The sequence below is a fragment of the Corythoichthys intestinalis genome, chromosome 7 (assembly GCF_030265065.1).
Source record: "Corythoichthys intestinalis isolate RoL2023-P3 chromosome 7, ASM3026506v1, whole genome shotgun sequence".
NCBI lineage: Eukaryota > Metazoa > Chordata > Actinopteri > Syngnathiformes > Syngnathidae > Corythoichthys > Corythoichthys intestinalis.
In genome coordinates this window covers 59,900,043-59,924,424 of record NC_080401.1, presented here as the reverse complement: position 1 = coordinate 59,924,424, position 24,382 = coordinate 59,900,043, and the positions used below count along the sequence as shown (strand labels likewise).

General features: G+C 39.2%; 2 protein-coding genes across 2 annotated transcripts; both read left to right on the top strand.

Annotated features, from left to right (window-relative positions):
* The first annotated feature begins 2,192 nt into the window (after positions 1-2,192).
* zgc:109982 (uncharacterized protein LOC553564 homolog) lies at positions 2,193-13,018 on the top strand. Its single transcript, XM_057840367.1, has 6 exons — positions 2,193-3,028; positions 4,326-4,487; positions 8,592-8,771; positions 8,837-8,930; positions 9,006-9,189; positions 12,460-13,018. The coding sequence occupies exons 1-6, from the start codon at positions 2,932-2,934 to the stop codon at positions 12,688-12,690; spliced, it is 948 nt and encodes a 315-aa protein (XP_057696350.1). The 5' UTR covers positions 2,193-2,931; the 3' UTR covers positions 12,691-13,018.
* A 3,468-nt stretch (positions 13,019-16,486) lies between these two features.
* On the top strand, positions 16,487-23,594 carry dr1 (down-regulator of transcription 1). Its single transcript, XM_057841602.1, has 3 exons — positions 16,487-17,172; positions 20,566-20,729; positions 23,257-23,594. The coding sequence occupies exons 1-3, from the start codon at positions 16,953-16,955 to the stop codon at positions 23,413-23,415; spliced, it is 543 nt and encodes a 180-aa protein (XP_057697585.1). The 5' UTR covers positions 16,487-16,952; the 3' UTR covers positions 23,416-23,594.
* The last annotated feature ends 788 nt before the right edge of the window (positions 23,595-24,382 follow it).

The following is a 24,382-nucleotide window of genomic DNA, read 5'->3' as shown; positions in this document are numbered from 1 at the left end:
TGCCTGATATAGATGTCCAATTCATTTAAACTGGGAGGACTGCTCGTGTTTCTGTGCCGTGGATGACACGAGGCGTCCAAATTGGTTGGACTGGGAGGGGCCAATGAACGAACAACAAGAACATTCATGCTCAATGTAATTTCAACTTGGTCCTGCCTGAACAATTTAACGGGAAAAGTGCTCAAATCGTTCTAAAATGAACAGGTAGTGACCTGCGAGGGCCCAAAACTCATTAGTATAGGACAGGGGTGGGCAAACAGTTCCTCGAGGGCCGCAGTGGGTCCTGGTCTTTGGCCCAACTGATTCAGCACAGTTTAACCGATGAGGTTTAAGTGGAAACAAGAAGCACCACTGCAATCAACTGATTGCACTTGTAGGAAACCAGATTGGTGAAAGGCTGTCCTCATGAAGTGTTTGAACGAAAACCCGTACCCACTGTGGCCCTTTGTGGAATAGTTTGCCCACCCCTGGTATAGGACCAGTGAACAGGAAGTGGTTCAAAAGTGCTATAAAATAATCAAGAAATGTGCCAAAATGTGCAGGGAATGTCCAGAAAATGCTCTACATTCGAGAAATTATTCAAAAGTGACCCGAAAAAAATCAATGAACAGGAAGTGACCCAAAAAATGCTCTAAAATCATCAGGAAATGATCCAAAATATACATTATTGAACAATGAATGCCACAAAATGAAAAGGAAGTGACCCAGAAATTACTCAAAATCAACAGGAAGTGACCAAAGAACAGGAAGTGACCTGAAATGTCCCAAAACCAACAGGAAGTGACCTGAAAATACCCTACGATCAACAACAAATGACCCAAATTGTACAGGAAGTGACCTTTAAATGCACCAGAATTAACAGGAAGTAACCCAAAAACAACGCAAAAAATACCCCAGCAAATGACCCAAAATGTACAGGAAGTTACCCAAAAATAGTAAGTGCCCTAAAATTACCCTACAATCTACAAAAAAATGACCCGAAATGTACAGGAAGTGAACTAAAATCCATAGGAAGTGACCTGTAAATGCCCCAGTATTAAAAGTGACCAAAGAACAGGAAGTGACCTGAAAATGTCCCAAAACCAACAGGAAGTGACCCGAAAATACCCTACGATCAACAACAAATGACCCAAATTATACAGGAAGTGACCTGTAAATGCACCAGAATCAACAGGAAGTAACCCAAAAACAACTCTAAAAATACCCGAGTCAACAAATAGTCCAAAATGTACAGGAAGTTACCCAAAAATAGGAAGTGGCCTAAAATTACCCTACAATCTACAAAAAAATGACCCGAAATGTACAGGAAGTGAACTAAAATCCATAGGAAGTAACCTGTAAATGACCCAGAAGTGTCCAAAGAACAGGAAATGACTTGAAAATACCCTATAACCAACAACAAATGCCCCAGAGTCCACAGGAAGTGACCCAAAAACGGGAAGTGACCCTAAAAATACCCTTGAGTCAACAACAAATGACACAAAATTTACAGGAAGTGACCTGTAAATGCTCCAGAATTAACAGGAAGTGATCAAAGAACAAGAAGTGACCCAAAATAACCTATAACCAACAAAAATGTCACAAAATGTACAGGACATGAGCTCAAATTACCTTACAATCAACAACAAATGGCCCAAAATGTACAGGAAGTGACCTGAAATCTACAGAACGTGACCTGTAAGTGCCCCAGGATTAACAGGAAGTGACCAAAGAACAGGAAGTGACCCAACATTACCCTAAATCAACCACAAATGACCCAAAATGTACTGGAAGTGACCTAAAATTACCCTACAATCGACAACAAAAGACCCAAATTGTACAGGAAGTGAACTAAAATCCACAGGAAATGCCCCAGAATTAACAGGAACTGACCAAAGAACAGGAAATGACCTGAAAATACCCTATAACCAACAACAAATGACCCAAAATGTACAGGAAGTGACCTAATTCCACAGGAAGTGACCTAAAATGACCCTACAATCAACAACAAATGACCTCAAATCTACAGGAAGTGACCTAACAATACCCTACAATCAACCACAAATAACCCAAAATATACAGGAAGTGACCTGTAAATGCCCTAGGATTAACAGGAAGTGACCTCAAATTAACAGAAAGTGACCCAAAATCCACAAGAAGTGACCTAAAATTACCCTACAATCAACAACAAATGACCCAAAATGTACAGGAAGTGACCTAAAATTGCCCTACAATCAACAACAAATGACCTCAAATCTACAGGAAGTGACCTAAAAATACCCTACAATCAACCACAAATAACCCAAAATATACAGGAAGTGACCTGTAAATGCCCCAGGATTAACAGGAAGTGACCTCAAATTAGCAGGAAGTGACCCAAAATCCACAAGAAGTGACCTAAAATTACCCTACAATCCACAACAAATGACCCAAAATGTACAGGAAGTAAACTAAAATCTACAGGAAATGCCCCAGAATTAACAGGAAGTGACCTGAAATACCCTATAACCAACAACAAATGATCCAAAATGTACAGGAAGTGAGCTGAAAATATACCACAATAAACAACAAATAGTCCAAAATATAAAGTGACGACTAAATTGTACAGGAAGTGACCCTTCATAGGCCCCTCCCCTTCAAAATGAATTGGACGCCTAACGCCAGTGAGTTAAACGGAACCATCTACGGTCACTGTGATACTTTAGTCACTTTGTGCAAGCAAATACGCTAACATCCTGTCATTTTAGTCACATGACTCTGAGTGGAATTTTCCTTTCTATGCTTCCTGCCTGCTTGCGAGCGAGTTTAGACGCTTTTCAATAAACATGGGAACAGGTGTTGCATGTGTGCGTGCGTGTCTTTGTTTGTCGCGCGTCAGCGTTTCGGCGGGATTAAGCGGCGGGAATTATTAAGGGAGGAGGCGCACGGTCTTCTCGCCCGTCCGCTGGCAAGATGGCTCAGAAGGTGGTCCTCATCACGGGATGTTCCTCCGGCATCGGCCTGGCGCTCGCCGCGCGTATTGCCAAGGATGAGAAGAAGAGATTTATGGGTAAAAAATTTGCATGTTTTTTTTTGGGGGGGGGGGGCCTGCATGAAAAATAAAATGTAGATGCTTGTAGAAAAATGCCAATAAACAAAAATTTAAAAAATATTTATTATATATATTTGTAAACAATGCATGTATTTGATTCTTTTAGTAATTTTAAAAAAAGTTTTTGTCATTTAAATATGCATGAATTTTTATATATTTTTTTGTAAATATTTGATGTAATTCATACGTACAATTTTATATCATGATGCATTTCTATGTACGAATTTGAAATATATTTTGTGTTTGAATAAGTTATAAAATTTTGTTCTATCATATAAGTATATTTTAAACATTTTATATATATATTTAGTTTATATGTGTAATTTTGTATGCATTATTATAAATACATATTACAATAATTAAAATATATTTTTTTCTATTTCATCATTTTATTCTATTATATATGCATTACATTTTATGATTTTTTTCTATATATTTCATTTTATACAGTGTATATTTTTTCCTTTAAAAAAAAAAAAAAGTATATGCCTTAACGTATTCTAAATATATTTTAAAATATTCGTATAATGTTATCATTTATTATCTAAATTAAAATATATATATATTTACGTACTGTATTATGCTAAAAAATATATATATATATATTATTTTACTTAATTCAATTATATGACTATTTAAAAAAAAAATATAATTTATTTAATATTTTTTGGTAATTTAAAAATAATTTATGCATTAATGTAGTTTTTATATATATATTTTATATAGTTTATTTTTATGCATTATTTTTTATATATGTATTTTTAATGCATATTTGTGTTATAAGAAGAATCATAAAATATAAATTTTGTTCTATCATATATTATTTTTTGAATATATTTTCTATAATATATTTTATTTTTATTATTTTACATAGTTTATATGTATAATTAATTTGATATCATATGCATTATTATCATAAATACATATGTATTGTTATAAAAATATTATAAAAAAATATATTTTAATTCCATTTCCATTTTATACATGTCATAAAATTTTTTTAAACGTATTTTTTTAATGAAAACATTTAACCCATTGACAAAGTAGACGTCCAATCCATTTGGCTGGGAGGGTTCATTATTTTTAAAATGTTCATTCATAGTACAGTGTTACATTTTTTTACATTAATCAAACAAAAATATTTTCCTTTTTATTTAAATTCAGAATGCTGCTTAACAAAACAAAAAAAAAATGGACACACGGTAAATTCATTTGAATACCCTTGAATTCACGTCGGCTCATCATTTCGCCACAGTGTACGCCACCATGAGGAACGTGAGCAAAGGCGAGGCGCTGGTGGAGGCGGCCGGTCGCTCCCTGGGCCGCACGCTGGAGATCAAGCAGCTGGACGTTTGCGACGAGGCCTCCATCAAGGCCTGCGTGGACAGCCTCCCCGAACGCAGGGTGGACATCCTTAGTGAGCGTTCCCGCCGTTTTCGCCTGACCCGCAAATGTTTCCAAGAGAAATCCAAAGGAATGCACTTTTCTACTTCAAGTTCCCAGTGATTTTGGGGCATTTCCGGGTCACTTCCGGGGCAGGTGCTCATAGATCAAAAGAGGCACATGAATAAGAATTTAATAGACCTTCCAGTTTAACCAGCTTTACAGTATAATTGGCTGTGACTGTGACAGACTTGGGAGGGGGGAATAGTGAATAGAAATCAACACTGTCATCAACACCTTTTGGCTGTGACTAAGTCTTTGTCTCTTTTCTTTTGGAGGATGTAGATTTCACAGATTTTTAAACACTATTATTTCATTATTATCCATACTTGACAACTCTAGCACCTAATAATTAATAAAATAAGTACATAAAATGTTATATAACAATAACATTGTAATTGTGTTTATAATTGTTGGATTTTATATGTGAATATCCTTACAAACTGTGTTATTTCTACCTATTGTGCTCTTCACCCAGCTGATGTGGGATCCACTGCCTTTAGCAACCTCATTTAGCTCCTTTTTTTTCTTTAAATCCCTCAACAAAAGTGGGTAGAATAGCCAAAAATTTTACTCAAGTATGAGTAGCCTTACTTCAAAAATAATATTACTCAAGTAAAAGTAAAAGTAGTCATCCAAAAAATGTACTCAAGTACAAGTAAAAAAGTATTTGGTGAAAAGAATACTCAAGTAATGAGTAACATTGTGAGTAACTGCTTACATTTTTGATTTTTTTTAGACAATGGTATTTTTTTTCTCAGCACAAAATTATCTAGATCAGGGGTGTCCAAACTTTTTGCAAAGGGGGCCAGATTTGGTGTGGTAAAAATTTGGGGGGCCGACCTTGGCTGACGTCCTTTACGTACAGCAATATATTTAAGCAAATTTTAGCAAGCCTTTCTGTGTGTCACATTTGCTTCATTATAGGGCTGCAGCTATCGAATATTTTAGTAGTCGATTCATCGATGGACTAGTTTGTTCGAATAATCGAGTAATCGGATAAGGAACATGAAAAATTAAAACACCTGAGCTGAGCCTCAAACGATATAATTTTTGTTTTAAATGAGGATCTGTGTACAACAAAAGAACAATTGGCTAACTTGGATAGAAAAAGTCTGCTAGCTTAAATGCTATAAAATGCTAAAGTTTTTTATTTTTTATTTTTTTTTAAATGCTCTTAACAAGTGGTTCAGACACATATTCCCACAAAAAAAACGGCTAAATATACCTACAAACTCAATTAAGAATGCATTAAAAAAACATTCGCTCAAACAAAAACTTTGCCTATAGTGGGTAAATGAGGAGCAGCATTTAGTGTGTAAGCTACTTCATATGCATGTAGCAGTACTGCTGACCAATTTATTAAGTCTGTGTGCGCGCCAGACGTTATTGATTTTATGACAGAGGCTGGGGGCCGGATGAAATCTGACCACGGGCCGCATTTGGCCCCCGGGCCGGACTTTGGACATGTCTGATCTAGATGAAATGTTCTAATAATGATACTGTACAATTACCAATTACATAAACACATTAAGACGAAGAAATACAAAAAAAAAAACAACAACATTGAATTCTGGCGAGAGGAAAATAATGACAGAAATGAAGCATTATCAGTCCAAAGAGCAGGAGTGCCCTCTAGTGGAGAAAACAGTTAGTTAGTTTGAATAGTGTCAAGTTCAAAAATAGACCCTTAGGTAGACATTTGTAAAATTACCCAAAAATAAGGAGAGAAGACACTCAGTTTTCTTGGCCAAGGAGAGCAAAAGAGGGACTAGACAGAGGAATGCAAATATTCAATCAACCCTCGATAATTAACTCAACACATTATCAGTCCAAAGAGCAGGAGTGCCCTCTAGTGGAGAAAATAGTTCCTAGTTTGAATAGTGATTAGTTCCTTCCTTGTTACTATTATGAAATTAAAAGGACCATATCTCCAGTTTTCCGTGGTCAGTCGGTGCCAAATAAAAACTGGGAGAGAGGTTAAAATCTGCACTTTTAAATCATGTTGGCGGCAGCGCTCTATGTCAAATACTTGATTTTTTACGGTGCTTTAAGGACACCATGTGATTGTACAAGCTGGCGTGAAGATAGAACAGCAAGATTGCGTCTCATGGGTATAATGGAGTCATGTGATTATTGTTGCGACGTCTCATCGGTGAAATTGGTAGATCTACTTTTGGCAGCGCTGGCAAAAAAATGCGGTGGCTTAGCTGCACACTTTTTTTTTTTTAAAGGTGTTTTCAGTGTCAGGTAAAGTACTCAGTGGCGTGTCTGCTCAGTTGGCCAGCACACACATACGCACAAACAAAAAAAACAAATAACAGCCCAGTCAAAAGGGCACTTTGGGCATGTAGGGGCAAAGGGGCAGGTGCTCAAGCCCCAGCCCCCTTCTCCTGCACGTGCCTGCTTCCTATGGATTTTGGCTCACTCCCTTGTTGGCCATTTCTGAGTGTTTATTCCAGTTGATTTTTTGATTTGGAGCACTTGTGGGTCACTTCCTGTTGATTTTGGGCCACTTCCTGTTAATTCTGGGGCAATTCCAGGACACTCCGTGTTAATTTTGGATCACTTTCATGTGGTTTTGGTCACTTTCTGTTAGTTTTTGGGGCCACGCCAGGTCACTTCCTGTTGATTTGTGGGCATTTTGATTGTGTATTCTTGTTATATTTGGTACGTTTCTGCTTATTGGAGCACTTGTGGGTAACTTCCTGTTGATTTTGGGTCAATTCCTGTTAATTCTGGGGCAATTCCCGTTAATTCTGGCCAGGTTCTACGTCACTTATTGTTGATTTTAGGTCTCTTCTTGGTTGTTTTGGTCACTGTCTATTAATTTTGCAGCAATTCCAGATCACTTCCTGCTGATTTTGGGTAACTTCCTTTTAATGTTGGGGGCAATTCCAAGTTACTTCCTGTCAAATCTGGGTCACTTCTTGTTATTTTTAGGGCAATTCCAGAACAATTTCTGTTGATTTTAGATCACTTTCTGTTGATTCTGGAGCAATTCCAGTTCACTTCATGTTGTCTTTGGGTCACTTCCTGGTGGTTTTGGTCACTTTCTGTTAGTTTTGCAGCAATTTCAGATCACTTCCTGTCAATTTTGGGGCAATTCTAGACCTCTTTCTGTTGATTTTAGGTCACTTCCTGTTAATTTTCAGGCATTTTGATTGTGTATTCTTGTTATATTTGGTACGTTTCTGCTTATTGGAGCACTTGTGGGTCACTTCCTGTTGATTTTGGGTCAATTCCCGTTAATTCTGGGCAGGTTCTACGTCACTTAATGTTGATTTTAGGTGTCTTCTTGGTGGTTTTGGTCACTGTCTGTTAATTTTGCAGCAATTCCAGATCACTTCCTGCTGATTTTGGGTAACTTCCTTTTAATGTTGGGGGCAATTCCGAGTCACTTCCTGTCAAATTTGGGTCACTTCTTGTTAATTTTAGGGCAATTCCAGAACAATTTCTGTTGATTTTAGGTCACTTTCTGTTAATTCTGGAGCAATTCCAGTTCACTTCATGTTGTCTTTGGGTCACTTCCTGGTGGTTTTGGTCACTTTCTGTTAGTTTTGCAGCAATTTCAGATCACTTCCTGTCAATTTTGGGGCAATTCTAGACCTCTTTCTGTTGATTTTAGGTCACTTCCTGTTAATTTTCAGTCATTTATGTGTCACTTAACACAAATTCATGTAATTTCTGGGTCATTTCCTGATCTTTTAAAAAAAAATTGTAGTGTTCATTTGCTGCCAGACCTCCCACTTCTAATGGATTTGACATCTACTAGTTGTAAACTCTTTGAAATTAATGGCAGAAGCATGAAAAGTCCTATCAATGCCCCTACCAACATGGCCGCTCCAAGGCGACTTTCCCATCAAAGTCATTAAAATTAAAAATATGCCATTACTAGCTTATTTGACCTTGTGGCTGCCATTGACGGCACTAGACATCCATTCCATTTGAAGTGAGGGAGGGCTGGCACATTCCCTGCCATCCCTCCCACGTGAAATGGATTTGACATATATGCCCATCTGACAGACACCTGCTTTGGTTAGCTAGCAGTTTGTTTGACATGTGCCGTTTCCCTCAGTTAGCAACGCCGGCATGGGCCTGATCGGACCCATCGAGTGCCAATCCGTGGACGAGATGAAGACGGTGATGGACACCAACTTCTTTGGCTTGGTCAGGCTGCTCAAGGAGATCCTTCCCGACATGAAGCGGCGCAAAAGAGGTCACATCGTTGTCATCAGTAGCGTCATGGGCATTCAAGGTGGGACTTGCTCTTACTCGGCTGGTTTGGACGCTTTTGACCCAAACTCCGCCTACGTCCTCCAGGCATCCTCTTCAATGACGTCTACGCCGCGTCAAAGTTTGCCGTTGAGGGCTTCTGCGAGAGTCTGGCGGTGCAAGCGCTGAGGTTCAAGCTCAAGTAAGGCACGTTCACTAGATGGAGAAGTCCACGTGTCCCACCTTTGACTGGGCGTCTTCGTCTCTTTGCTTTCAGCATCAGCCTGATCGAGCCAGGTCCGGTCATCACCGAGTTTGAGCGTAAGGTGTACGAAGAAGCTCTGAAAACGGACTTGAGTAACGCCGACGCGGTGACGGCGGACATGTTCACCAACATATACCTGAAGAACTACAAGCAGATCTTCGAGACCCTGGGTCAGACGGCAGAGGACGTGGCTGAGGTAGGTGTCTCCAGGAGAAGTTCAGGTTGAGAATCTTGCCAGAGTGCCACTTGATGTTGCTCCAGGAGCCAACCTAAGCATCTCTGGTTAGAGCTTTAGGAGTCCTTCCTGCGACAACACCTTCTACAACTGCTCCATGTAGCACATAGCTGAAGCACCTGAAGGAGTGGCTCCGAAAAGGCTATCCCAAAGCACAAAGCTTCTTCCGAAACTACTTGTGGAGTGACTTCTAGAAACATCTTCTGGTCCTCCTTTTTGAACTGACTCTGCAGCAACTCCAGGGGCACCTCTGGGAGTACCTTTCCAGATGCCTAGTGTAGCACCGCCAAGTAAGGGCACCAAAGTTGACTCCAGAGTACTCATTTGAGCTACTCCAGCATCACCTCCCACTGAGGGGATTCCAGAAGAAGTGCCAGAGCCGCTCTGAGAGTCGCTGAAGCAACTCCTGGATCAGTTTGCCATTTTCCCTACTGAAGAAACTTGATGTGGGACTCGAGGAGCAACTTCTGGACCTCCATTTTCATGTGACTGTTGAGCAACTCCAGGAACAACTTTGGGAGAACCTTACACGATGTAGCTCCTCTAAGTGCCACTTCGGTGGGACACCTGGAATGACTCGAATGGCAACTTGAGCGTTACCTCCAGAGTACTCACTTCAGGTACTCCAAGAGGGGGCTCCAGAATCACGTCCCACTGAAAAGATTCCAGACGGAAAGTTCTACAGCAGCTCCTAGAGTCACTTTTCGTTTTCTGTAAGCGACTCCTGGATCACGTTGCCAGTTTCCCAACTGAAGGAATTGATGTGAGACCCGAGGAGCAACTTCTGGACCTCCATTTTCATGTGACTGTTGAGCAACTCCAGGAACACCTTTGGGAGAACCTTACTAGGCGCCTACTGTAGCTCCTGTAAGTGCCACGTCAGTGGGACACCTGGAATGACTCGAATAAGAACTTGAGTGTTACCTCCAGAGTATTCACTTCAGCTACTCCAAGAGGAGACCCCAGAATCACATTTTGCTGAAAGGATTCCAGAAGTAAAGTGCCAGAGCAGCTCTCACAGTCACTTTTCGTTTCTGTAAGTGACTCCTAGATCACTTTGCCAGTGTCTCTACTAAGGGCCTCTTGGGAGCTCCATTTAAAACAACTTAATGGAGGACTTTTGGATCTCTATTTTAATTGACTATGCAGCAACTCCAGGAGCAACTCTGGGTGTACCATGGCAGGTGCCTAGTGTAGCTCATTCAATTGCCACTGCAATAAGGACACCTGGAACAACTCTAGTAGCAACTACAAAGGTCTGACTAAAGATTACTCAACAAAGCGACTCCACAAAGGATTGCTTGAGGAATTCCAGAGGTTTCCTTCCCTAGCCGCCTTCAGAATTACTCTCATAGAGCTTCTAAATTGGACTCTTGGAGCTCCCTGATGAATTTGCACCAAGTCTAGCACCTTGTTCAATTCCTGCTTGTGCGCCTTGCGATGGGGTTCCAGGAGAAACTTACCAGAGGAGGGCCTCCTGGAGGTAAACCACCTAGTTTATCTCCTTGTTAGTATTCCTGCTTAAACACATTATAAAAGGATTCCAGATAGAGAAATTAGCACCTTGTTCAAATTCCTACATGTGCATCTTGACAAGGTGTTCCAGGAGAAATTTAATCAAGGAGGGCCCAGAAACGCCTACTTTACCATCCTTGTTAAAGTTCCTGCTTGCGTGCATTTTGAAGGAGTTCCAGAATGGATTCCAGGAGAAATTTACCACAGGAAGACCTCATGGAAATAATCCAAAAATATTTCTTGAGGAGTGGTTCCAGGAGAAACTTATCAGAGGAGGACCCAAGAACACCTAGTTTACCACCTTGTCAAAGTGTTTGCTTAAGCACCAAATGAAGAGGTTCCAAGTAGACTCCAGGAGAAACTTATCAGGGGAGGGCCCAGTAACACCTAGTTTAGCACTTTGTTAAAGTTCCTACTTGTGCGCCTTGGAGGGTTACAGGAGAAACATGGAAGAGAAAGGCCTCCTGGAGTAATCCAGGAGCACCTAGTTTGCCAATTTTTTAAAGTTACTATTGGAGTGCCTGTGAAAGAGTTCCAGGATTGATTCCAGGACAAATCTACCAGAGGAAGTCCTCCTGGAGGTAATTTAGGAGCACTTAGTTTAGCACCTTGTCTCTACTTGAGCTCACTGTGAGGAGAATTCAGAATGTAATCCAGGAGAAACCTACCAGAGGAATACCTCCTGGAGGTAATCCAGGAGCACCTAGTTTGGCAACTTGTTCAAGTTCCTGCTTGAAGGCCTGTGAAAGAGTTCCAGGATTATTTCCAGGAGAAATTTACCAGAGGAAGTCGTCCTGATGGTAATTCAGGAGCACCTTGTTTAGCACCTTGTTAAAAGTTCCTACTTTAGCGCCATATGAATAGGTTCCAGGAGCGACTCCAGGAGAAACTACCCAGACAAACACATCCTGGAGGTAATCCAGGAGCACCTAATTTGGCAATTTATTAACGGTACTGCAGAGGAAGACCACATGGAGGTAATTCAGGAGCACCTAGTTTAGCATCTTGTTAAAGTTTCTACTTGAGCTTTTTGTGAAGTGGTTCCAGGATGGACTCCAGGAGAAACCTACCAGAGGGGGGCCTCCTGGAGATAGTCCAGGAGAGCCTAGTTTTGCACGTTCTTCAAGATCCTACTTGTGCGCCTTGAGGGAGTGTTCGAGGAGAAACATGCAAGAGGAGGGCCTCCTGGTGGTAATCCAGGAGCACCTAGTTTGGCAACTTGTCCAAGGTCCTGCTTGAGTGCTTTGTGAAGGAGTTTGAAGATGGACTGCATGAGAATTTTCCCAGGGGACGACCTCCTGGAAAGAACTCAGGAGCACCTAGTTTGGCAACTTGTTAAAGTTCCTACTTGAGCACCTAATGAAGGAGTTCTAGGATGTACTCCAGGAGAAACCTACCAGAGAAATACATCATGGAGTTAATCCAGGAGCACCTAGTTTGGCAACTTGTTCAAGTTCCTGCTTGAGTACCTTGTGAAGGAGTTTGAGCATGGATTGTAGGAGTAACTTCCAAGAGTAAGACATCCTGAAGGGACTCCAGGAGCACCTAGTTTGGCAACTGTTAAAGTTACTGCAGAAGAAGACGCCCCGGAGATAATACAGGAGCACCTATTTGAGCACATTCGTAAAATTCCTGCTAAATTAGCATTTTAGATGGACTTCAGTTGCTCCTACAGTCCACATCCAGGATCTGACACGTCTTTGCTCTTCCCTTTAGCATACACTGAAGATCATGACGTCCGACAACCCTCCGTTCCGTCACCAGACCAACACGCTATACACGCCCATGACCACGCTGAAGTACGCCGACCCCAACGGCGACCTTCCCATCGACACCTTCTACAAGATGGTGTTTGAACACGACAAGATCTTCAACGCCAGCCTCAACTTCCTCAAGCTGCTGCGTTGGAGGAGCAGGCGCAGCTTCACGCTGGACCAAAGCAGCTGAGAAGGGGCCGGGATAGCCACGCCCACAGACGCTCAATTTAACATTCGAACATTAGGTGGCGCTTTTGGACGTTTAGTTTTGTTTTGGGATGACAATTAACCCCTTGATGCCGGAATTGACTTTTATTATACATACATCAAAAAGTATTGGGGAAGGGAATGACGTAAAAATAATACGAATAAAATATGGAATATTAAAGTGAAAATACAACAAAAATGGGAAAATCACTTTTAAATAAAATCATTAAAAACGAAGAAAATAATGAAAAAATATTTAAAAAAACAAAACAAAAAAAGGAAAATGTTTTGGAAAATATAAAAATTAAATACAAAAGAGGAATACATGAATAAATGCCTACTTTTTTGATGTACTGTATTTCATTAGGTTTTTATTATTATATTTCTATGTTATTATATTGTTATTAAATCAATGAATATTAAGTTTTTATTTTTTATATATTATTTTATCTATTTTCATGTTTATATAAAAAATATCTATTATAGTAATTAAATATATATATGTTTAAAATGTTATATGTTATTTTAATTTAAATATTTTGTTTATTTATAACTTATTACTCGTTATTTTTACTTATTTTTTATTTTTATCTTTATTTATTAATCACTTTTATTTTCTTAAATATTTTTAAATAGAATTTATTTTCAATTTCTATTCTTTTAAAATATAAATTTGTTTTCATGTTTATAGAAACTAATATTATAATATTTAAATATTTTAAAAAATCTATTTAATTTTTAATTTAAATATTTTATTTCTAATTCATTTCTAGTAATTTTTACTAATTTTTGTGTTTTTATCTTTATTAATTTACCACTTTTATTTTCTTAAATAATATTTTAAAAAACTTTTTTTCAATTTTCATTTTTTTTACATATTTGTTTATCTATTTTGTTTTCATAAAAAAATCTTTATTATAATATTTATTTATTTAAACAATAGTTAATTTTAATTTCATTATTTTGTTGATTTTTAATTCATTTCTAGTCATTTTAATTATTTTTTGTTTTTTTAATCTTGTATTATTCATTAATTAATCACTTTTTTTTTCTTAAATATTATTATTATTAGTATTATATTATTTATATGATTAAATATTGATATATTTTTTGAAAATGTTATTTTTTTTATTGGTATTAATTTAGACATTTTCAAAAAAAAAAAAAAAAATCTCAATAATTTATAAACCAAAATTCTTATTTTTAATTAATTTTGCATATTTACATTTACGTATATCTATATATCTTTTTTCTTTTTTTTTTTTAGGATTTTCTCATATTTTGCTGTATTTTTTCAATTTAATTTTCTGTATTTAGTTTTATTCATTCAGGCATCAAGAGGTGAAACATCAATAAATCATAAATAAATAAATCACAATAGTAGAATTTTATGGAAGATATTCATCTTTTTTTCCCTTCCATAGTCAGTGTTGCTGATGTTGCATTTATGCCTGAGCTATTTTAATGACAACAAAAGCGGGATTAAATGCGATTACACTAATCTGTAATCCATATGCCAACCATGTGACCGAGGGATGCTATTGTGGAAGACAATTAAAGACATAATTGAGCTCATCGCAAATTCTAATGATTTTTTTTCCCGATTAAATGAGTTTAAAATACTGTATATGGCGGCAATTTGCGTTTCACCATATGACCACCAGATGGTAATAAACTACACGTAAACAAATTGTTATGACTAGTGTTTTTTTTTTTTTTAATTTTTATAAACTATATTTTATGATATACTGTACATTTGTAAAGACGTTTTGCCATATTGATTCAAAATGTATTGGACGGCACTAGACGTCCATTTCATTTGGACTTGGAGGGGCAAATGGATTGAACATCTATGTCACTAAAAGATGAGCGTTCACAGTCAAGTCCTTCCATTATAAGTGAATTGGACATACAGTATATTGTTGTCAATGGCAGCCAATTAGTTCATTTTGGGTCACTTCTGTGTTAATATATGGGTACTTACAGTTGTCCTGTTGATTTTGGAGTCTCTTCCTGTACATATTGGACCTTTTTATTTTTTTAATCTTAGGGCATTTACATGTCACTTTCTGTTTATTTGTCACTTTTTGTAGATTTGGGGGCATTTCCAGGCCACTTCCTGTACACTTTTGGATCATTAGCTTTTGATCTGAGTAGGGCTGCAGCTATCGATTATTTTAGTAGTCGATTAATCAATGAACTAGTTAGTTCGAATAATCTAGTAACCGGGTAAAAAAAAAAAACGGTATTAAAAAAAATTAGGATCTATGTACAACAAAGGATTATGTACAACAAAGGAACAACTGGTGCCCTGTGATTGGCTGGCAACCATTTCAGGGTGTCCCCTGCCTACTGCCCGTAGTTAGCTGGGATAGGCTCCAGCACCTCCACGACCCTTGTGAGGAAAAAGCGGCATGGAAAATGGATGGATGGATGGAACAATTGGCTAAATTACATAGCAAAAGTCCGGTAGCTTAAATGCTATAAAATGCTAATGTCTTTTTTTATTTTTTATTTCTTTTACAATGCTCTTAACAAAAGGTTCAAATACATATTCCCACAAAAAACGGCTAAATATATCTATAAACAAAATTACGAATGCATTAAAAAACATTAGCGCAACAAAAACTTATGTTGGTCTTAACAGGGAGCAGTTGGATTCAGCTACAGTATGTGAAATGAGACAAGACCAGTGGGCAGTGTATCCACCCGAATCAAAAAAACTAAATGCAAACACTTTCAAAATAAACCATTACAACGCCACTTTAAATAAACGAATCCTCGAAGCAATAAAATTTAATTTGAATATGTTTTTCTAATCGAATACTCGAGTTAATCGATTTATCGTTGCAGCTCCAGATCTGAGTACATTTCCTTATCAATTTCTGTTCATTCTGGGGCATTTCAGGTCACTTCCTGTTGATTTTGGGTCACTTTAACATCCAATACATTTTTGGGGTCTTTGGGGTTACTTGATGTACATTTTGCTGTTCATTTCTGTTGATTTTAGTGCATTTACATGTCAATTTATGTTCATTTGGCCCTTCCTGGGGCATTCCCGGATAACTTCCTGTACATTTTAGGGAGTTCCGGGTCCCCTTCCTGTAAATTTTGGATAATTTCCTGTTGATTTGAGGGCATTTCTAGGTCAGTTCCTTTTTGTTTGTCACTTTGTTGATTTTGGGGCATTTCCAGGTCACTTCCTGTACATTTTAGAGAGTTTCCTGTTGATTTCAAGACATTTGCGGGTCACTTCCCATTGATTTTATGGCACCTTCTGTTGTTTTTCGTGCATTTACAGGTCACTTTTTGATGATTTTCGAGCATTCTCTGGTCACATCTGGTTACTTTTAGGCTACTTTGAGGATTTTTTTCTGGGGGGTGGGTGAGGGGGGAAATTATGTCCACTAATTGTGATTCTTTTTTAATGTGCAAGTCCATTTTTTTGTATGACGTTTTTGTCAAACTTCGGCAGAACTGTACGATTAGACGTCAAGCCGAGTCATTAGCAAACAAAGAACGAACAATGAAGTGACGTAATATTGCCCGAAAATTAACAGAAAGTGAGGGGAAAAAGCTTTGAGAACCTAGAATCCCCATGCAATTTCGCCCCAGAATTAGCTTTTTGTAGTTCTTTTTTTTTGTTTTTCTCCTACTCGTAACTTTTCTTTCTTTTCTAGAACCAAACCTAAATAAATTTAGCAAAAATAGCATTTATATTTACACATAACGGTGAAGAGAGAAGTCTGGACGAAAACAAGTCGCGACATTTCCTTTATTTTTAAAGCGACACGACATCCGGTTTTGTCTCTACGTCACATCCGCACCAATGTTGGCTAACGTTGCTCGGGATTTATTTTTAACGCAGCCAACGGTTCTTTGCACGCGTTTCATGGAAGCGTCGATTTGCACGGCTCTCAAGTGACGCCTTTTAATCCAATTTTTGGATCCACGCTTTGAAACTTTGCGTGTGAGCGAGCGCTTCCTTTGTTAGCCCGGTTTTAGCTTAGCTTTAGCCATGCTGTCGCTCTTATTCTGCTCGGCGTTGACCAAACACGGCCGCTAAACAGTTAACTTTCCGTTAAAACTCGTTTTTCTTCCTTCCGACGAGGCTTTTTTTTGTGAAATTTAATCGTTGGGGTTCAATGCGGGGAGTAGTTTCGCTTTCTGTTGCGGTGTTAGCTTAGCCGCAGGATAGCGGACGGTCTTTTTTGTTGTTTGTGTTATTTTTGTCTTTTTGACGTCATGGCTTCGTCATCCGGCAACGACGACGACCTAACCATCCCGCGCGCCGCCATTAATAAGATGATTAAGGAGACGTTGCCCAACGTGCGCGTGGCCAACGACGCACGCGAGCTAGTGGTCAACTGCTGCACGGAGTTTATCCATCTCATCTCCTCGGAAGCCAACGAGGTCTGCAACAAGTCGGACAAGAAGACAATCTCGCCCGAGCACGTCATCAACGGTGAGGATAAGTTTTTGTGTCGTTGTTTGATGACGTGGGCGTCCCGTCATTCAGTGTTCATAAAGGTAGTTTGGGTAGCTAACTCGATGACAGCTAGATGTCGAATTCATTTAGGTTCATTCGCCCCCCAGTCAAAATGGATTGGACGTCTAAGGCCGTCAATGGCACTGGGAGATGAGCTTTGGAAGCCAAATTTCCCAGTTTAAATGAATTGGATGTCTATTGCTGGCAATAGTAGGCAATGAGTTTATTTTGGGTCCCTTCCTTTTTAATAATAGGGTAGTTATGGATTACTTCCTGTTGATCTTTGTGCCACTTCCGTGTCACTTCCTGATGATTTTGAGGCATTTCCGGTTGATTTTGGGTCACCAGGGGGCGGGTTGGTTGTGAAGTATTGCCTCATTGTTGATTTTAGGGCATTTCCAGGTCACTTCCTGTTGATTTTGGGTCACTTCCTGTTGATTTTGTGTCAATACCAGGTCACTTCCTGTTGATTTCGAGGCATTCTGGGGTCACTTCCATAATGTTTGTGATAATCCGGATCACTTCCTGTTGGTTATGGGGCATTTCCGGGTCACTTCCTGTTGATTTTGGATCACTTCCTGATGATTTTGTGGCATTTACTTGTCACTTCCTGTTGATTTTAGGTCACTTCCTATTAATTTTGAGGCATTCTGTTGTAACTTCGATGATGATGGTGATAATTGGAGTCACTTCCTGTTGACTTTGGATCACTTCCTGTTGGTTTTGGGGCATTCTGGGGTCACTTCCATGATGTTTGTAATAATCTGGGTCCCTTCCTATTGACCTTTGGGCATGTCCAGGTCACTTCCGGTGAGTTTTGTGGCACTTCCAGGTCACTTCCTATTGGTTTTGTGGCATTTCCAGGTCACTTCCTGTTGATTTTGGGTCACTTCCTGTTAATTTTGGATCACCTACTATTGATTTTGTGGCATTTACTTGTCACTTCCTGTTGATTTTAGGTAACTTCCTATTCATTTTGAGGCATTCTGTTGTCACTTCGATGATGTTGGTGATAATCTGAGTCACTTCCTGTTGACTTTGGATCACTTCCTGTTGGTTTTGGGGCATTCTGGGGTCACTTCCATGATGTTTGTAATAATCTGGGTCCCTTCCTATTGACCTTTGGGCATGTCCAGGTCACTTCCGGTTAGTTTTGTGGCACTTCCAGGTCACTTCCTATTGGTTTTGTGGCATTTCCAGGTCACTTCCTGTTGATTTTGGGTCACTTCCTGTTAATTTTGTATCACCTACTATTGATTTTGTGGCATTTACTTGTCACTTCTGGTTGATTTTAGGTCACTTCCTATTAATTTTGAGGCATTCTGTTGTCACTTCGATGATGTTGGTGATAATCTGAGTCACTTCCTGTTGACATTGGATCACTTCCTGTTGGTTTTGGGGCATTCTGGGGTCACTTCCGTGATGTTTGTAATAATCTGGGTCCCTTCCTGTTGACCTTAGGCCATGTCCAGGTCACTTCCGGTTAGTTTTGTGGCACTTCCAGGTCACTTCCTATTGGTTTTGTGGCATTTCCAGGTCACTTCCTGTTGATTTTGGGTCACTTCCTGTTGATTTTGTGTCAATACCAGCACACAACCCGTTGATTTCGAGGCATTATGGGGTCACTTCCATGATGTTTGTGATAATCTGAATCACTACCTGTTGGTTATGGGGCATTTCCAGGTCACTTCCTGTTGATTTTGGAACACTTCCTGTTGATTTTGTAGCATTTACTTGTCACTTCCTGTTGATTTTAGGTCACTTCCTATTAATTTTGAGGCATTCTGTTGTCACTTCGATGATGTTGGTGATAATCCGAGTCACTTCCTATTGGTTTTGGGGCATTCTGGGGTCACTTCCATGATGTTTGTGATAATCTGGGTCACTTCCTATTGACCTTTGGGCATGTCCAGGTCACTTCCTGTTAGTTTTGTGGCAGGAAAAGCGCTATACAAGCATAACACCATTTCCAGGTCACTTCCTGTGAATTTTTGGCCACTTCCTGTTGAGTTTTGTCACTTCCTGTTAATTTGAGGCATTCTGAGGTCACTTCCATGATGTTTGTGATAATCTGGGTCACTTCCTGTTGATTTTTTTTATCACTTCCTATTGATTTTGTGGCATTTCCAGGTCACTCCTTGTTGATTTTATGTCACTTGCTGTTAATTTTGAGGCATTCTGGGGTCACTTGCATGATGTATGTGATAAGACTGGTCACTTCCTGTTGGCTTTGGGGCATTCCCAGGTCACTTCCTGTTGGTTGTGGGGCATTTCCAGGTCACTTATTATTGGTTTTGTGGCATTTCAGGTCACTTCCTGTTGATTTTGGATCACTTCCTATTAATTTTGTGGCATTCTGGGGTCACTTGCATGATGTTTGTGTTAAGACTGGTCACTTCCTCTTGTCTTTGGGGCATTCCCAGGTCACTTCCTGTTGGTTTTAGGTCACTTCCTATTAATTATGAGGCAATCTGGGGTCACTTCCTGATGTTCGTGATAGTCCAGGTCACTTCCTGTTGTTTTTCGGTCACATCCTGTTAATTTTGAGGCATTCTGGGGTCACGTCTGTGCTGTTTGGAATAATCCGGGTCACTTCCCATTGATTTTGGATCACGTCCTGTTGATTTTGTGGCATTCTGGGGTCACTGCCTTGATGTTTGTAATAATCTGGGTCACTTCCTGTTGACTTTGGGGCATTTCCCGGTCACTTCCTGTTGACCGTAGGGCATTTCCAGGTGACTTCCTTTTGGGTTTGTGGCATTTCAGGTGACTTGCTGTAGGTTTTGGGGAATTTCCAAGTTACTTCCTGTTGATTTTAGGTCAATTCGGGTTGATTTTGGGTCACTGGGGGCCAGGTTGGATTGAAGTGTCACCTCATTTTTTAATTTAAAGCATTTCTGGCTCACTATCTTTTAACTTCCTGTTGATATTGGGTCACTTTGTGTACAACTTGGGGAATGCAGGGATCACCTGCAGTATGTTTTGTATTATTTCCTGTTGATTTTATGGCATTTCCCGGAAACATTGGGTTTATTTGTCACTCCCTGTTGATTTGGGGTCACTTCGTGTATATTTTGGGGCATTTCGGGCGTCCCATCCTGTTGATTATAGGACATTTACAGGTCATTTCCTTTGGATTTGGGGTCACTTTTGGTACATTTGAGGCATTCAGGGCTTACTACCTGTACATTTTGGATCATTTCCTGTTGATTTTAAGGCATTTGCAGGTCACTTTCTGTAAATGAATCACTTCCTGTAATTTGGGGTCATTGCCAAGCTAATTTCTGCTAATTCCTGGGTCACTTCATGTTGGTTTTGGGGCGTTTGCTGTGCGGTCTTAACCTTGGATTTCCCGTGTCCCTCACTCAGCTCTGGAGAGCCTGGGCTTTGCCTCGTACATCGCGGAGGTGAAGGACGTGTTGCAGGAGTGCAAGACAGTGGCCCTGAAGAGGAGGAAGGCCAGCTCACGCCTGGAGAACTTGGGCATACCCGAGGAGGAGCTGCTCCGCCAGCAGCAGGAGCTCTTCGCCAAGGTAAACCCACACTTGGCTTGTTTTCTGGGATACTTTTACTTTAAACGGATGGGACGCCTATACGACAACCAATGGGTTAATCATGTTAAAATATCTAAAGTCGTACTAAGCGAAATTTCCCTCATGACGACAAATTTCTGGTGACTTGCGATTGTCCCGCTTCAAATCGATTGGATGTCTATAGGTGTTAGTGAGGTCAAGTAAGATAGTTGCCGTGTGGCAAAATTGATTTTGCATTGTGGGATTTTTTTTACCATGTGGCAAAATTGATTTTGCCATGTGGCATTGTTTTTTTTTGTATGGGGCTTTTTTTGTAGCAAAATGGGTTTTCACACGTGGGATTTTTTTGCCATGTGTCAAAATGGATTTAGCCATTTAGCATTTTTTTTGCCATTTGGCATTTTTTTGCTGTGTGGCAAAATTGATTTTGCTGTGTGGCATTTTTTTTACATGTGGCAAAATTGATTTGACATGTGGCAATTTTTTACCATGTGGCTAAATGTATTTTGTGGCATTGTTTTTTTTTTTGTTTCTTTGGTTATGGGGCTAAATGGATTTTGTCATGTGGCAAAATTGATTTGACATATGGCATTTTTGCCATGTGGCAAAATGTATATTGTGGCATTGTTGTTGTGGCAAAATTGATTTTGCCATGTGGCATTTTTTTGCCATGGCATTTTTTTTAGGGCTGTCAAAATTATCGCGTTAACGGCCGTTAATTAATTTTTTAAATTAATCACGTTAAAATATTTGATGCAATTAACGCACTTGCCCAGCTCAGACAGATTTAAATCTGAGTGAAAGGCCCACTTGGTAATTTTGTTTTGCGGAGTTTTGCTGCCCTCTGCTGGCGTTTGGGTGCGGCTAATTTTATAGTGTAAGTAATTATTGACATCAACAATGGCGGGCTACTAGTTTATTTTTTGATTGAAAATTTTACAAATTTTATCAAAACGAAAACATTAAGAGGGGTTTTAATACAAAATTTCTATAACTTGTACTAACATTTTTCATAAAGAACTACAAGTCTTTCTATCCATGGATCACTTTAACAGAATGTTAATAATGTTAATGCCATCTTGTTGATTTATTGCTATAATAAACAAATAGTCCTTATGTACCGCATGTTGAATATATATATCCATCTTGTGTCTTGTCTTTCCATTCCAACAATAATTTACAGAAAAATATGGCATATTATATAGATGGTTTGAATTGCGATTAATTGCAATAATTACGATTAATTAATTTTTAAGCTGTAAGTAACTCGATTAAACATTTTAATCGTTTGACAGCCCTAATTTTTTTGCCACGTGGCAAAATGTATTTTGTGGCATATTCTTTTTTTGGGGCAAAATGGATTTTGCAATGTGGCAAAATGGGTTTTGACACGTGGCATTTTTTGCCATGGGGCAAACTGGATTTAGCTATGTAGCATTTTTCTTTTGCCATGTGGCTTTTTTTTTTTACCACATGGCAAAATTGATTTGACATGTGGCATTTTTGCCATGTGGCAGAATTGATTTTGCCATGTGACAAAATGTATTTTGATGTGGCAATTTTTTGTCACGTGGCAAAATTGAATTGGCATGTGGCATTTTTTTTTACAATGTTGCAAAATCGATTTTGCCATTTGGCATTTTTTTTTGCCATGTGGCAAAATTGATTTGACATGTGGCAAGTTTTTACCATGTGGACAAATGTATTTTGTGGCATTGTTTTTTTTCTTTTCTTTCTTTGGTTATGGGGCTTTTTTGGGGCAAAATTGATCTTGCCATGTGGCAAAATGGGTTTTGATACGTGGCATTTTTTTCCATGTGGCAAAAAGGATTTAGCCATGTAGCATTTTTTTTTGCCATCTCGCGTTTTTTTACCACGTGGCGAAATTTATTTTGCTATGTGGCAAAATTGATATGACATGTGGCAGTTTATTTCCATGTGGCAAAATGTATTTTGTGGCATTGTTTTGGGCTTTTTTGGAGCAAAATGGATTTTGCCATGTAGCATAATGGGTTTTGACACGTGGCATTTTTTTGCCATGTGCCAAAATGGATATAGCCATTTAGCATTATTTTTGCCATGTGGCATTTTTTTGCTGTGTGGCAAAATTGATTTTGTCCTGTGGCATTTTTTTTTGACATCTGGCAAAATTGATTTGACATGTGGCAAGGGTTAGGGTTATTTTTTTTTGGTATGGGCTTTTGGGGGGTGAAATACGCTAGTTCTGGCTTCATTTGAATCTCAATGCATTGACTTTGATGGGAACGGTGCCTCAGGGTGGCCATGTTGGTAGGGGCAAGGAATGGTCTTTTCATGTTTTTGCCATTTATTAAAATGAGTTTATTGCTAGTAGATGTCCAATCATTTTAAAGGGGCAGGCTGGCAGCGGATGAATTTTCCTTCATTCGCTGTCATCCCTCCCACTTCAAACAGATTGGACATCTGGTTCTGTGAATCGCAGCAGTTCTCACTAGCTACTGGTTGTATTTTAAGTGTCGCTAACGCTAACTGGTGTGGTTGACCACAGGCGCGGCAGCAGCAGGCGGAGCTGGCCCAGCAGGAATGGCTGCAGATGCAGCAGGCGGCGCAGCAGGCCCAGATGGCGGCAGCCGCGGCAGCGGCCGGTTCCGCCGCGGCCCAACAGGCCGGCTCCTCTCAGGACGAAGACGAAGACGACGACATGTGACGGCCGCCTCAATGACTTTAAATGGGACGTCGGGAGACTTTTTGGCTTTTTTTTTTCTCAAAAAAACAACAAAAAAAACATGACTGATCGGCATCACCAAAGACTGACGCCTTGACGACGACACTTTGGCTTCACTTGTTCATTCCACAAAACTTCAAGCAATAAATAGTCTTTTTTTTTTTGGTTTGTTTTTTTACACTTAAGTTGCTGACGTTGTGGTTTTTCAGTGTGCCACGAATGTTCACGATTGCTCCAAAAACATTCTTTTGGACAAAAAAATCCATTCATTTCTTGTGACAAAAAGATCAAGTTTGCTACTTACTGTATATAAAAATGATACTTGTCCTACAGTTTTTGTCCAATTTGCAAAGCTGACACATAAAAAAAAGTTATCAGCCAGTCTTTCTCAAAAACGAACAATTCCGCCAAAATTTGACAAACCAATACTTTTCAATGTCCAAATGGCACATTTTTTTGGCAAAAAAACTTCTTTGAAATGCCCCAAAATCAACAGGAAGTGATGAAAAAAGTAGCCCAGAAATGTCCAAAAATAAACAAAACAGGAAGTCACCCACAAATGCTCCAAAATGAACAAGTCACTTTACGAAATGGACCGAAATTAACAGGAAGTGACCTGTAAGTGCCCCAAAGTCAACAGGAAGTGATGAAGAATGAAATTAACCCAGAAAACGTTCAAGTGACCGGAAAAACAACAGGAAGTGACCTAGGAATGCCCCAAATCGAACAAGTGTGATCTGTAAATGCCCATAAATAAACAGGAAGTGATGAAAAAGTAACCCAGAAATACTCAAATCGACAACAAACCCAAAAATCAATAAGAGGTGACCCAGGAATGCCCAAAATGGACATAGATTATCAGTACGTAACCTGTAAAAGCCCCAAAATCTACAAGTAATCCAAAAATCAAGAGAGCCAGCGAGAGCCAAAATTGGTATTTGCATTTTTT

Excerpts from the sequence above, each read along its gene's own strand:
- zgc:109982 (XM_057840367.1), top strand. The coding sequence starts at position 2,932 with ATGGCTCAGAAGGTGGTCCTCATCACGGGATGTTCCTCCGGCATCGGC. Across the intron at positions 3,029-4,325 it reads TGAGAAGAAGAGATTTATGG|TGTACGCCACCATGAGGAAC; the intron begins GTAAAAAATTTG and ends ATTTCGCCACAG. Across the intron at positions 8,931-9,005 it reads GCGCTGAGGTTCAAGCTCAA|CATCAGCCTGATCGAGCCAG; the intron begins GTAAGGCACGTT and ends CTTTGCTTTCAG.
- dr1 (XM_057841602.1), top strand. The coding sequence starts at position 16,953 with ATGGCTTCGTCATCCGGCAACGACGACGACCTAACCATCCCGCGCGCC. Across the intron at positions 17,173-20,565 it reads GCCCGAGCACGTCATCAACG|CTCTGGAGAGCCTGGGCTTT; the intron begins GTGAGGATAAGT and ends TCCCTCACTCAG. Across the intron at positions 20,730-23,256 it reads AGCAGGAGCTCTTCGCCAAG|GCGCGGCAGCAGCAGGCGGA; the intron begins GTAAACCCACAC and ends GGTTGACCACAG.